Source organism: the organism of the source record quoted next, unplaced genomic scaffold (genome assembly GCF_019419815.1).
Source record: "Pyrus x bretschneideri cultivar Hongxiangsu unplaced genomic scaffold, Pyrus_bretschneideri_v1 Contig16, whole genome shotgun sequence".
Taxonomy (NCBI): domain Eukaryota; kingdom Viridiplantae; phylum Streptophyta; class Magnoliopsida; order Rosales; family Rosaceae; genus Pyrus; species Pyrus x bretschneideri.
In genome coordinates this window covers 1,193,114-1,205,032 of record NW_025999457.1, presented here as the reverse complement: position 1 = coordinate 1,205,032, position 11,919 = coordinate 1,193,114, and the positions used below count along the sequence as shown (strand labels likewise).

At 39.2% G+C, this 11,919-nt stretch overlaps 2 protein-coding genes across 4 annotated transcripts; both read left to right on the top strand.

Moving 5' to 3' along the window:
* The first annotated feature begins 2,280 nt into the window (after nucleotides 1-2,280).
* LOC103951152 (putative UDP-glucuronate:xylan alpha-glucuronosyltransferase 3) lies at nucleotides 2,281-6,400 on the top strand. The gene is given in 5 exon segments (XM_009362460.3): nucleotides 2,281-2,728; nucleotides 3,710-3,916; nucleotides 4,175-4,812; nucleotides 5,009-5,550; nucleotides 5,552-6,400. Coding segments are annotated over 5 exon segments (1,923 nt in total). The 5' UTR covers nucleotides 2,281-2,663; the 3' UTR covers nucleotides 6,023-6,400.
* Nucleotides 6,401-7,049: 649 nt separating this feature from the next.
* Nucleotides 7,050-11,919, top strand: LOC125475701 (pentatricopeptide repeat-containing protein At3g09040, mitochondrial-like). 3 transcript variants are annotated; one of them, XM_048580809.1, is made up of 2 exons: nucleotides 7,050-10,613; nucleotides 11,417-11,919. In XM_048580809.1, exon 1 carries the CDS (start codon nucleotides 7,215-7,217, stop codon nucleotides 10,278-10,280), a length of 3,066 nt encoding a protein of 1,021 aa, XP_048436766.1. In that variant the 5' UTR covers nucleotides 7,050-7,214; the 3' UTR covers nucleotides 10,281-10,613; nucleotides 11,417-11,919. The 3 variants fall into 3 exon arrangements, with proteins under 3 accessions (XP_048436766.1, XP_048436765.1, XP_048436767.1); XM_048580808.1 differs by having other exon boundaries at nucleotides 7,050-10,643; XM_048580810.1 differs by having other exon boundaries at nucleotides 7,050-10,643; nucleotides 11,325-11,425.

Here is an 11,919-nt window from a genome sequence, read left to right as displayed (position 1 = left end):
TAAACCATTACCAAACATAGGTAATTAGCAAGAATGGGTCTGAGTGGTTAGGTTCATCTAATCCTACTGCTAATTAACATAAACCACATACCGAACAAAGCGTATTAACGTAATTTAGTGTTAAGTGTCTATCAAATCACCATCACCTTTGTTTTTTTGTTTTTTTTTTTTTTTTTTTTGAAAACACTCACTTTAACCAGCCATTAGTTAATGAGATCTTATTAGTCTAATAATATTTAAGGTCAGATAACGGTAAGGCCTTCTAAAATTTGATAAGCCTCGGAATTCTTATCTGAGCAATGCTAATAAATATGGAGATGATTTTAACCAAAAATTAGGAAAGGGTTGACATACAGATTAGCTGTCTATTTTATTCTATAAGCACGTCTAAAATGTTTTATAATTATTGTTTTGAATTGAGCGATATTCTACCTAATGTGTTCGTTTCGATTTGAGGTGTATTAGGAAAGCACGCTATTCTGGTCCATTTAAATGCGTTTACGTGTTATATTTGGCGTTTAAAGTTTCTTGAATAAGATATCTCATTAAATTCAAAATTTAAAAGTTTCTTCCATTCGCTTCAGTACATTAAATTTAGGATAGGGTTATTCATACACTTCTTTTTACCTTTCACATACCTTTGTTGATTTTTGTCTATTGATCTTATTCAATTCATTCGTTCCGACGATCGATAACTAAAACGAGTATGTAACAGGTAAAAGTAGGTGTGGAGAAAACACCTCTCTAAATTTATTTAGTTAACCAATTCAAGTCGATCCTATACTCCCGAAGTAAACGTGATACTTATGTACCACAAAATTATTTAAACATGCCATTTTTTCTCTTCTTTTTTTCCACATAATTTGGAGAGGCTTTGTGGCACCACAACAACAAAAATAACAATTGTAATGTCACCTAGAAAATTGACAGTGACAACATAACCTAACTGACGTGGCTTGGAAAGTAATGTTAAAAATGCTTAAAGCCAGATGAAAGAACGACACATGGCTTCAGTTTGGTCAGAGGAATGGCATGGAATTAAAGAAGATTTCTGACCAAAATGAAGGAAAGATATGCATACAATCAATGGCGAAGACATAAATAGTTCGGAGGGAAGGAGAAATTTAAACGGTTTAAGGTTCTAAAAAATGTGAACTATGAGGAATATTGTAAGAGAATTTGCATTAATCGAAATATTCGAAATAGGAATTGGACATAACCTGATCTAGACGGATTAGACGAATTTGAAAATTTTATTATATATTGTATAAATAAGTATCTATTTATTATATACATATAATATGTAAGAACATTGACTATAAAACATTTAATATATAAAAATATTGACAAATTTTTTATTACTTTGTTGCATTTGACCGTAGTAGATAAAAATTCAAATGATTACAAATTCGTATTACTTTACAAAATATTTTTTAAAGTTCTTATGAATTTATAATAAATTTGAAGATAAATAATAGTGTGAAAAATGTGGCTAAAAAAATATTGAAAAAGTAGGCAAATTAATCAATCAATAATTAAAAAACAAAACAAATCTCAATATAATCAGCACATTAAATAGCTAGCTATGTGACCCAAACTGATTGGGTACAATAGTTGAAAAACCAAATCAAAGTGGGTAACTTTGAAACAACACGTGGGGTGGGTGAGAGAGAATCTATCTTCTTCCTCTCACCCTTCTTCTTCGTTACTTTTCAGTAGCTGCAAAATGCAAAGCTTGAGTATTTTGAAAAGAAAAAAAAAAACAGAGAGTCTGCTCGCAGGAACCCAGAACACCAGAAAACCAGATGAGACCAGAAGGGCGGAACCACGGGTCCTAGCCTTGATTTTCGGCTTGGAAGGGGCGGTTGCCCCTCCTCGCCCTTACGTAGCTTTGCCCATGCATACAATAACACTGATATGCATCCATTTTCTTATTGTTTGTGACTCTCAATTTAATAATGTATTAAATAAGCACAAATTTTATTTAACTTGCCTTCAGACCGCCTCTGCTTTGGTGCCACATCACCTTTTTGGCTCAAGATACGTATAAGAGAGATCTCTTGTACTTCGATTACAAAATTAAGCTCGTATGATATAAATATAATAGATGAACTAATGACGCGACACAGAAGCTTCTAATCAGTCAAATTTTTTAATGTTATAATAATGAGATAAGAATTGTTGTTGACTGTTTGCAGAGTAGGTTTGCTTTATATTTGAGCCTACTCTTCTTCATGATTAATCATTATTGCGTAAAATGTCTTCCAACATGGGGAGAGGGAGAGGGGGAGAGAGAGAGAGAGAGAGAAGCAAAACAAATGAAAAACTTCGCGTAAAAACTGTGGCACTGATGAGGAATGAATAAGACCGAAAAAGGTGTGTACCAAAAACCAGAATAGGATGACCAACCCGTAGGGCAAAGCCAAAGCAAGTTCCACGATTTGACCAACCGTCTCGTGACTTCGTCTGTCTCTCAGTGACTTAGCTCACTCGGCCGACCAAACTCACTCCATCCCATCACACAACAGAGCTCTTATAACGACTGTAAATCCTTTTTTTGCAAGTCTTTCTATTGCCTTGAATTTCATTGTTTCTTTTATATGTATATATAGGTGTATTTATATATCAAACGAGGAAATGGTTCAGTTGAAATAGCAGAAAAGATGAGAGGTCCCTCCCCGACTACTACTCCCATTGAACCCAGACACCGCCTTTCTTCACCACCTCAGTCAGTCTCCCTCCCTCCCTCCCTCCCTCCCTCCCTCTCTCTCTCTCTCTCTCTCTCTCTCTCTCTCTCTCTCTCTCTCCCCCCAATTCAAATTTACATTTTCTTAGTGATTAATGACTTCATTTTGATAGGAGTGTTTGATATTTTAGTTCCATAGTTTAGAATAATAAACATGTAAGTAAGAAATCCCTTTGCAAGAACGAACTCGAAACTGTATCAAGAACATATTGATATGTTTTGTTGGCGATAATGCTGATGACATAAGCTATTGATGGTTTTGTTGATTTACCACTTCACTAGATCCTTTTTTTTTTCCGTTACATATATGTGAATGTATAGTGTATACAGATCAAGAGATGAAACTATATTTTTTAAATTGGGTAGAGTTTTCTTTTTCAGCACTAAATTTTGGCCTAAGATAAGGATGAACAGTGGTGTAGAAGATTTTATGATGGATATTGTACTTGTTATGATTAAGTGTAAAGTCTTGCTAATAATTAGGTCCAATTTACACTGTTTGAGATGTGTATGGTAGCATCGTCAGAAAATCGTGCAGCTTATGTATTATGCAGCTCTGTGAGTAGTGTTTGATAAAGTCCGAAATGTTTTGGAGAGGAACTACTATTCTGGGGATTTAGCTACTTTGTCATGGTCAATGATCATGGTGCATTTGAGATTTCAAAATCGAAGTTTCGGGATCTAGTTTTTGCAAATGATATGAGCACTTCTAATTGTAATGTGCTGAATGGAACGTAGAACATTCATATTTGTGTTGTTTCCAATGTATTTCGTACGGTGGAGTTGATTGCGGAATTTTTTTTGTCTTTCTGAGTAGAATTCTGAGCGGAACTTGTTTCCAATGGCATCCAATTGTTTACTGCTATAGACAGTTTTTCCAATTCCATTTGTTGCTCTTCGTACTATCGTTAGCTTGCCATTTAGAATGTGCTCATGTTGTTATGAATCCCTTTTGTGTTTCAGTGAAGACACCAACAAAAGAAGGCCCCATAGAAACAAAGTTCTTAAAGATATTGAAAAGGCCCTCCACTTTCATGCTCAAGAAAGAATCTTAAACTGCAAACCTACCTTGAAACTGGTGTTGATCGTTCTCGTATTCGGGACTTTTGTGACGCTCTTCCTCTCTTCTGCTGTTTATAATACAGATCACCTCTCCAGCTCTGTATCTCAGTACGTCCTATGCGCTGACCACCTTGCTTTCGCTTGTTATTTTGTGGTATTTGTTTACTCATAATTAGGTATTTTCTTGCTTCAACATTTGTCTCTTTTCTGACGTTGAGGCTTTTGAAAGTTTACACTTTTCCTCTTCCGGGGAAAATGTATTGTTCGTAATTAACAGGCAAAAGGGCATTGCCTTTTGTTCTTCTTCGGTTTCTTTCCTATCTCTCTCCGGTGGCAATAGTTGTAACACAAGTTTATTGGCTGCAGGCTAACTTCTCAACGCAGATGGATGAGGATGAGCGTTCCTGCAGACTTACGTTATGTATCATCTTTACAGATAAACTGGAATGAAATTTTGGATTTTGTTGAAAAACTCACTCACAAAAATGATTATCGGAGAATTGGCCTGTTAAACTTTAATGACAACGAGATTGACAATTGGAAGGAGCTCTTTCCAGATTCTGAGCAGGTTGTTCTGCATCTCAACCATGCGCCAAACAACGTAACATGGGAATCCTTGTATCCTGAATGGATAGACGAAGAACAAGAATCCGAAGTTCCTGCTTGTCCCTCTCTACCAAAGATTCAAATTCCTGAAAGCTCACCCCTCGATCTGGTTGCTGTCAAGCTTCCCTGCAACAAGTCAGGCAGCTGGTCAAGAGACGTGGCTCGTTTGCACTTGCAGCTTGAAGCAGCAAGGCTGGCGGCCTTGTCCCAAGGATATCACCCGGTGCATGTACTTTTGGTGACCGACTGCTTTCCCATCCCAAATTTATTCACTTGCAAGGATCTTGTTAGACATGAAGGGAACGCATGGCTCTATGAACCGAAACTTAATACTTTGAGAGAGAAGCTACAGCTCCCTGTAGGATCATGTGAGCTTGCAGTTCCTCTCAAGGCTAAAGGTAAGATTTAAAACAGTGTCTTGTGTTGCTTTTTTCAATTCTTCTGTTTCAAAGTTTGAATTTTCTTTTGAGTTGTTTTGTCGCAATGACAGCTTTTTGTATGCCCCAACCGAGAAGTTCATGGTTACTTTGAAATTTTGCTGAATTTGTAACTGCATTATACTTGAAAACTGATCAGATACATGTTTGTACACAGAAGATTTTGACTCGGAAAGACCCAACCGAGAAGCATATGCAACGATCCTACACTCTGCAGATGTATATGTTTGTGGAGCCATTGCTGCAGCTCAAAGCATCCGTATGGCTGGTTCAACACGAGATCTTGTGATACTGGTCGATGAAACAATCACTCAGTATCATCGAGGAGGACTGGCGGCTGCAGGGTGGAAGATCCACACAATCCAAAGAATCAGGAACCCTAAAGCTGAAGCCGAAGCTTACAACGAATGGAACTACAGCAAGTTCCGTCTTTGGCAGTTGACTGATTACGACAAGATCATTTTCATTGACGCTGACATGCTTATACTCAGGAATATCGACTTCCTGTTTCAGATGCCAGAAATATCAGCCACAGGAAATAATGCTACTTTGTTCAACTCAGGTGTGATGGTTGTCGAACCCTCAAACTGTACATTCCAGCTGCTCATGGACCATATCAACGAAATTGTATCCTACAACGGTGGTGACCAGGGGTATCTGAATGAGGTATATACATGGTGGCACAGGATTCCGAAACACACTGAACTTCTTGAAACATTTCTGGGAAGGTGATGAGCCGGAGATAAAGCAAATGAAAACGCACCTCTTTCAAGCTGACCCTCCAATCCTCTATGTCCTCCATTACCTTGGTAACAAACCGTGGCTTTGCTTCCGCGACTATGACTGCAATTGGAACGCGGATTTCATGCAGGAGTTTGCGAGTGATGTTGCGCATAAAACGTGGTGGAAAGTGCACGATGCTATGCCAGGAAACTTGCAGAAGTTCTGTTTGCTTCGGACAGAGCAAAAGGCGGGACTAGAGTGGGATCGGAGGCAAGCGGAGAAAGCAAATTACACGGATGGTCACTGGAAAATTAAGATCGAAGACAAGCGTTTGAAGACGTGCAACGAGGAGTTCTGCTCCTGGAAGAACATGTTACAGCACTGGGGTGAAAAAAATTGGACAGATAACGCAATTGTTACTCCCACACTACCAGCACTCACTACTTGATCGGTCACTCCTTCGTGACCTGTTTTCTTCTTTGAATACCGTCACGATGACATAAATCGATGCGAATGTGAGAAAGAAAAGTGTATCTCCTTACTTGGTATAGCTCAACAATTTTCTTGTAAAATTTTGTACTCGTATTTCCCTATACCAACTTTTCCATCCAGGCGGCATTGATTTGTTTTATAAGTTCGCTAGTGCCTCTCTTGTTCCAAATTTTCAGAACTATTGGCACAATTGTTTACCTTTGTAGTCCCTCGAATTCAAGTTTGAAACTCCTTCTGATTAGTTTACGGTAGTTTAGAATATTGTCATGTCAAACAAATAATATTTGCTCTAAAAGAGAGCCATCTGCTTCTTGTAGAGGTCACTTCCCTCTCACATCCCCCTTTTCATGTCTTAAGCAAAGCTGCCATTGGAGGAGTTCCAAACAATTCCTCAAACACACAAAAGAGCAGAAGTACCATCATCCTCCTCCTCCAATCCTTCAAAATCCTCCTCCTCTAATCCTTGCGATCCTTCTGCCTCCTCCGCCTTTGATTTCTCTTACGCTGCCGCCTTTGATGGTCCTGCCACCGTCATGATTGCGTATTTATACTATCTATTGACAAAAATTAACCAAAAGAGGATGAAAAGACGATTTAATCTTTTAATCATAATTTAATAAAGAGTGCATTTTTGCTCATCACCATTTAGTGTAATGTATGCTTACTACTCTATTATTATCGTTAGATGAGTTTGAATTTTGAGATTTGTGCTTATCCACCACATGAATCTTGAAATTCAAACTCATCTAACGGTGATAAATAAGGTGATGAGCATACATCGTACTAAATGATAGTGAGCAAAAACGCTCCCATTCAATAAAAATAATAGAAAATCAAAACCATGGACATTAAGGTAATTTTGCACATGAAAGTTTTCAAAGCATTTTTTTTTTTTTTTTTCACGCGCATGTCACCAAAGAATGACACCTACATCTCTGTCTAGATCCCGCGTTTTCTCTCCTCACGCCCCCAAAAATTAGAGAAAGAAGATGGGCTTGTTTTTTCAAACAGAAGTTGGGCTCCAGGAGGGAGTGGTTAGTTGAGCCCACGGCCCACCGACGTTCTTATTCGGCGCGCTCTTTTGAAGCCAACACTGAACGACGTCGCACCCGTCTCGGTTAAGGCTGGCACCACTGCGTCATGAGTCAATGCCTCTCAGACCTCCTCCCTCCAAAGCCTTACACTCCTTCCACCGAAAGCACAGCCTCTCGACTTTTCCATCCGAGTCGGTCTGCCAAGATGGAGACCCTGACTCCCATTACACCCACCTCTTGCAGATGTGTCTGCAGCAATGCAAGTATATTAAAGCCCGCAAGGTGTTCGACGAAATGCCTGAGAGGCTGCTGGCTCATGCTTCCAGAACCTGCAAGACTATCCACGCCCGCAGCTTGAAAATTGGCATTGCGTCCAAAGGGTTTCTGGGAAATGCCATTCTGGGTTTTTATGCCAAGTGTGGTAATGTGGGATGTGCCAAGAAGGCATTTAACTGCCTTGAAAGCAAGGATGTGTTTGCTTGGAACTCGGTTTTGTCAATGTATTCAAGTAAGGGATTGGTGGAACAGGTTGTTAGGTTGTTCGGGTCGATGTGGAATGACAGGGTAATGCCGAACGAGTTCACTTTCGCAATGGTTTTGTCTGCTTGTGCAAGATTGGTGGATGTTGAATATGGTAGGCAAGTTCATTGTGGTGTTATTAAGATGGGGTTCGAGTTGAGTTCATTTTGTGAAGGTGCACTCATTGATATGTATGCCAAGGGAAATTGTATAAGTGATGCTCGACAGATATTTGATGGTGTGTTGGAGTTGGATACAGTGGCTTGGACAACAATGATTTCAGGGTATGCTCAAGCTGGCTTGCTTGAGGAGGCACTTAAAGTGTTTAAGGAGATGCAGAGAGTTGGCGGTTTTCTGGACCAGGTAGGTTTCGTGACTGTCATAAATGCGTGTGTTGGTCTAGGTAGGCTAGATGATGCATGTGAGTTGTTTTCCCAGATGCCCAGTCCTAATGTTGTAGCGTGGAATGTGATGATTTCTGGGCATGCCAAGAGAGGCAATGAGGAGGAAGCTGTTAACTTTTTTTTGAGAATGAGGAAAGCTGGCGAAAAACCGACGAGATCCACACTAGGAAGTGTTTTAAGCGCAATTGCTAGTTTAGCTGCTCTAGACATTGGCTTGCTAGTTCATGATATGGCAATAAAACTGGGGTTAGATTCTAATGTTTATGTGGGAAGTTCTTTAATCAATATGTATGCCAAGTGTGATAAGATGGATTCTTCGAAGAAAATATTCGATTATCTACCTGAGAAAAATGTTGTCTTGTGGAATGCAATGCTTGGGGGTTATGCACAAAATGGGTATGCCAGTGAAGTAATAGAATTGTTTTCCAATATGAAGGGGTGTGGTCTTTGCCCTGATGAATTTACGTACACTAGCATTCTTAGCGCATGCTCTAGCTTGGAATATCTAAAAATGGGCTGTCAGTTGCATTCACATATCATCAAGCATCAACTTGCATCAAATTTATATGTGGGAAATGCATTGGTTGATATGTATGCTAAATCAAGGGATCTGAAGGAAGCAAGGAAACAATTTGAGCTCATAAGAGATCGAGACAATATTTCTTGGAATGTAATTATTGTTGGGTACGTACAGGAAGAAAACGAAGATGAGGCTTTGAGTATGTTTCGAAGAATGAATATGCATGGAATTGTGCCTGATGAAGTGTCTTTAGCAAGTATATTAAGTGCATGTGCAAATGTTCAAGCACTAAAGATCGGACAAGAAGTCCACAGTCTCTCAGTTAAAAATGGTCTGGAAACAAGCCTTTATTCTGGTAGTTCCCTTATTGACATGTATTCCAAATGTGGGGTCATTGACGATGCACGTAAAGCTTTCTACTATATGCCCCACTGGAGTGTAGTCTCCGTGAATGCTCTAATTGCTGGTTTTGGTTATAGCAACTTGGAAGAAGCAGTAAATTTGCTTCATGAGATGCAGGACATAGGATTGAATCCAACTGAAATTACTTTTTCAATCCTTTTAGATGCATGTAGTGGGCCTGTGATGTTGACAGTGGGAAGGCAAATCCACAGCATAGTACTAAAGAAAGGGCTTTTGTGTGATGATGACTTATTGCGTGTCTCTCTCTTAGGCATGTACATGAACTCCCAAGGCAAAATAGATGCAACTATTCTTTTCTCGGAGTTCCCAAGGCCAAAAAGCAAAATATTATGGACCGCTATGATCTCAGGACTCAGTCAAAATGATTGTAGCGAGGAGGCGTTACAGTTTTATCGAGAAATGCGTAGCGATAATGCCCTACCTGACCAAGCAACATTTGCCAGTGTTCTTCGAGCATGTGCTGTCATTTCTTCTTTGAAAAATGGTAGAGAGATACATGCCCTCATTTTTCATACTGGTTTTGATCTGGATGAGTTAACTTGTAGTGCCCTTGTAGACATGTATGCTAAATGTGGGGATGTGGGAAGTTCTGTGCATGTTTTTAAAGAAATGGGTACTAAAAATAGTGTCATTTCTTGGAACTCAATGATAGTTGGGTTTGCTAAAAATGGTTATGCAGAAGATGCATTGAAGATCTTTGACGAGATGAGACACTTTCATATTTTGCCTGACGATGTCACATTCCTCGGTGTTCTCACTGCATGTAGTCATGCAGGGAAGGTAGCTGAAGGCCGACAGATATATGATTCTATGGTTAATAGGTATCGTATCCAACCCAGGGTCGATCATGTTGCCTGCATGGTTGATCTTCTAGGCCGATGGGGCTCTCTTAAAGAAGCAGAGGAGCTTCTTGACAGACTAAATTCAGAACCAAGTGCTATGATTTGGGCCACATTACTTGGTGCTTGCAGATTACATGGAGATTACATAAGGGGACAGCATGCGGCTGAGAAACTCATTGAGTTAGAACCGCAAAATTCTTCAACATATGTTCTGCTTTGTAATATACATGCTGCATCAGGAAACTGGGATGCGGCTAGTTCTTTGAGGAGAGAAATGAAAGAAAAGAAATTGACAAAGGTTCCTGGTTGTAGTTGGATTGTAGTGGGACAGACAACAAATTTGTTTGTTGCTGGGGATAAGTCTCATCCTAATGCTAGTGAAATCATTGCGGCTTTAAAGTATTTGACTGCAGTAATGAAAGAAGAGGGCTATGTTGATGAGACAGATTCTATCTTTAATGAAGAAGAATGAGAGAATATCCCAGTGGTAATAATGTAACACTACGCATGGAACTTCCCAAGGCCTCTCTCTCAGAGAGATTGCAACCAGAATTAAGATCCCAGTAGTATTCTGCAACTTTGCTAGAGAGAGAGAGAGAGAGAGAGAGAGAGATGTTAACCAGGTTCAGGCAGCATGCAGGGTATGTTGATGCCGATATCAGTACCTGGAGGAATTTTGTTTTTACTACTTTGTTGAAGCAGAAACATACACTGACAAGGAATTCCCTCTCACTGTCTCAATGGCGGTTGGTTCCTCTGTTCCACTTCAATGGAATCCAGTGAACATATCTGGAAATCGTAAAAAGTGAGCCCCTTCATATTCCTTGGAAAAAATGTGAGTTTTAAATGTATTTAAATTCTTTAATTCATAGGTTCCTTATTTTCTGTTAGTTTCACCATTTATTTGTTTTGGCATGTGGTCCAATATCCTAGTGGATAGGCTGTTGGATTTCTATCCATGTCCCGGGTTCAAAACTCCCCCCCCTCTCCTAAATTATTGAAATAGTTTCGAGCTCTCTCCCCCTAATAATAGTAAAAAAAAATGTTTAAAAAAAAGTGCATATAGAGATGTTCTTTAATAGGTAGGCATCTAACAAAACTAAATGTGAGCAAGAACGGTGATTGCATTTTCCATGTTAAGAGCATGTCTTGGAAATTTTCAGAGAGCAATCAATGAGTTGATTGATGTACTTGCTGGTTTCTGTCAAAATTATGTTTCATGGGTTGGAGGTTTTATGGAAATGTTGTTACTGTTAAACAGGCATCTATGTTTTGTTTGAAAAGATGTCTACAGAGTTCTGCCTTCTCCACGGGAATGGTTTTCGTATATTGTAATAACTCTTCATGACTAATCTTCTATATATAGCTATTATATGATCTGAAAATTCTTAGTGGGGGGCAGTTGATCTGAAATTTTTAGCGGGGGGCAATACATAGGAAAAGGTTAAGCTATTAAGCGAAATCATGCATATGAAGCACTACTGAACTGCTCACTAACACTTCCTCTCATGTGTAGAATCTCCACTGAAACTTAACCAAACTGAACTGTACACGTGCAATGATGAATGTAGCTGATCCTTTCATCTGTCTGATTTGTGTTTTTTATAGAAGCTGCTGTGGTCTTGATATTAGTGAAGGCAAGAAGAATGATTCTCTCAATGTTTTGACATGTTGAGAAAGTGGATCTAGCTGCTGCTGCTTGTCCTCCATAGATGAAGTCAAGAAGAGCTAATAATTAATCTGGAGTCTGGAAAACTCGAGATTCATGTTGTTTCTGTCAAACTAATTGTTCTCTTGGATACACGAGCGAGTTCTACTGGTAAACAACTTGAATACTCTCATGCAGCTGGTAAGAAGGGATCAATGGACCATGTAGGCTGTAATCAGACTTGGTCGTCTAATATCTAACCTTGGTGTGACAAGGTGTCGGCATCAGTTGAATGTCTGTTGCTATCTAATGGTGTTGTAGTAGCTAAATAAGAATAATAGAGAGATAAAAGATAATTTCCTCAATTTGCTATCTTCGCTCTTTTTTCCTTTTTCTGGACATTTTGAGCTTACATTTGTAACGAAATCTATCTTCTTCTGTCTATTGGCTGCATGTTAGGGCT

Excerpts from the sequence above, each read along its gene's own strand:
- LOC125475701 (XM_048580809.1), top strand. The coding sequence starts at position 7,215 with ATGCCTCTCAGACCTCCTCCCTCCAAAGCCTTACACTCCTTCCACCGA.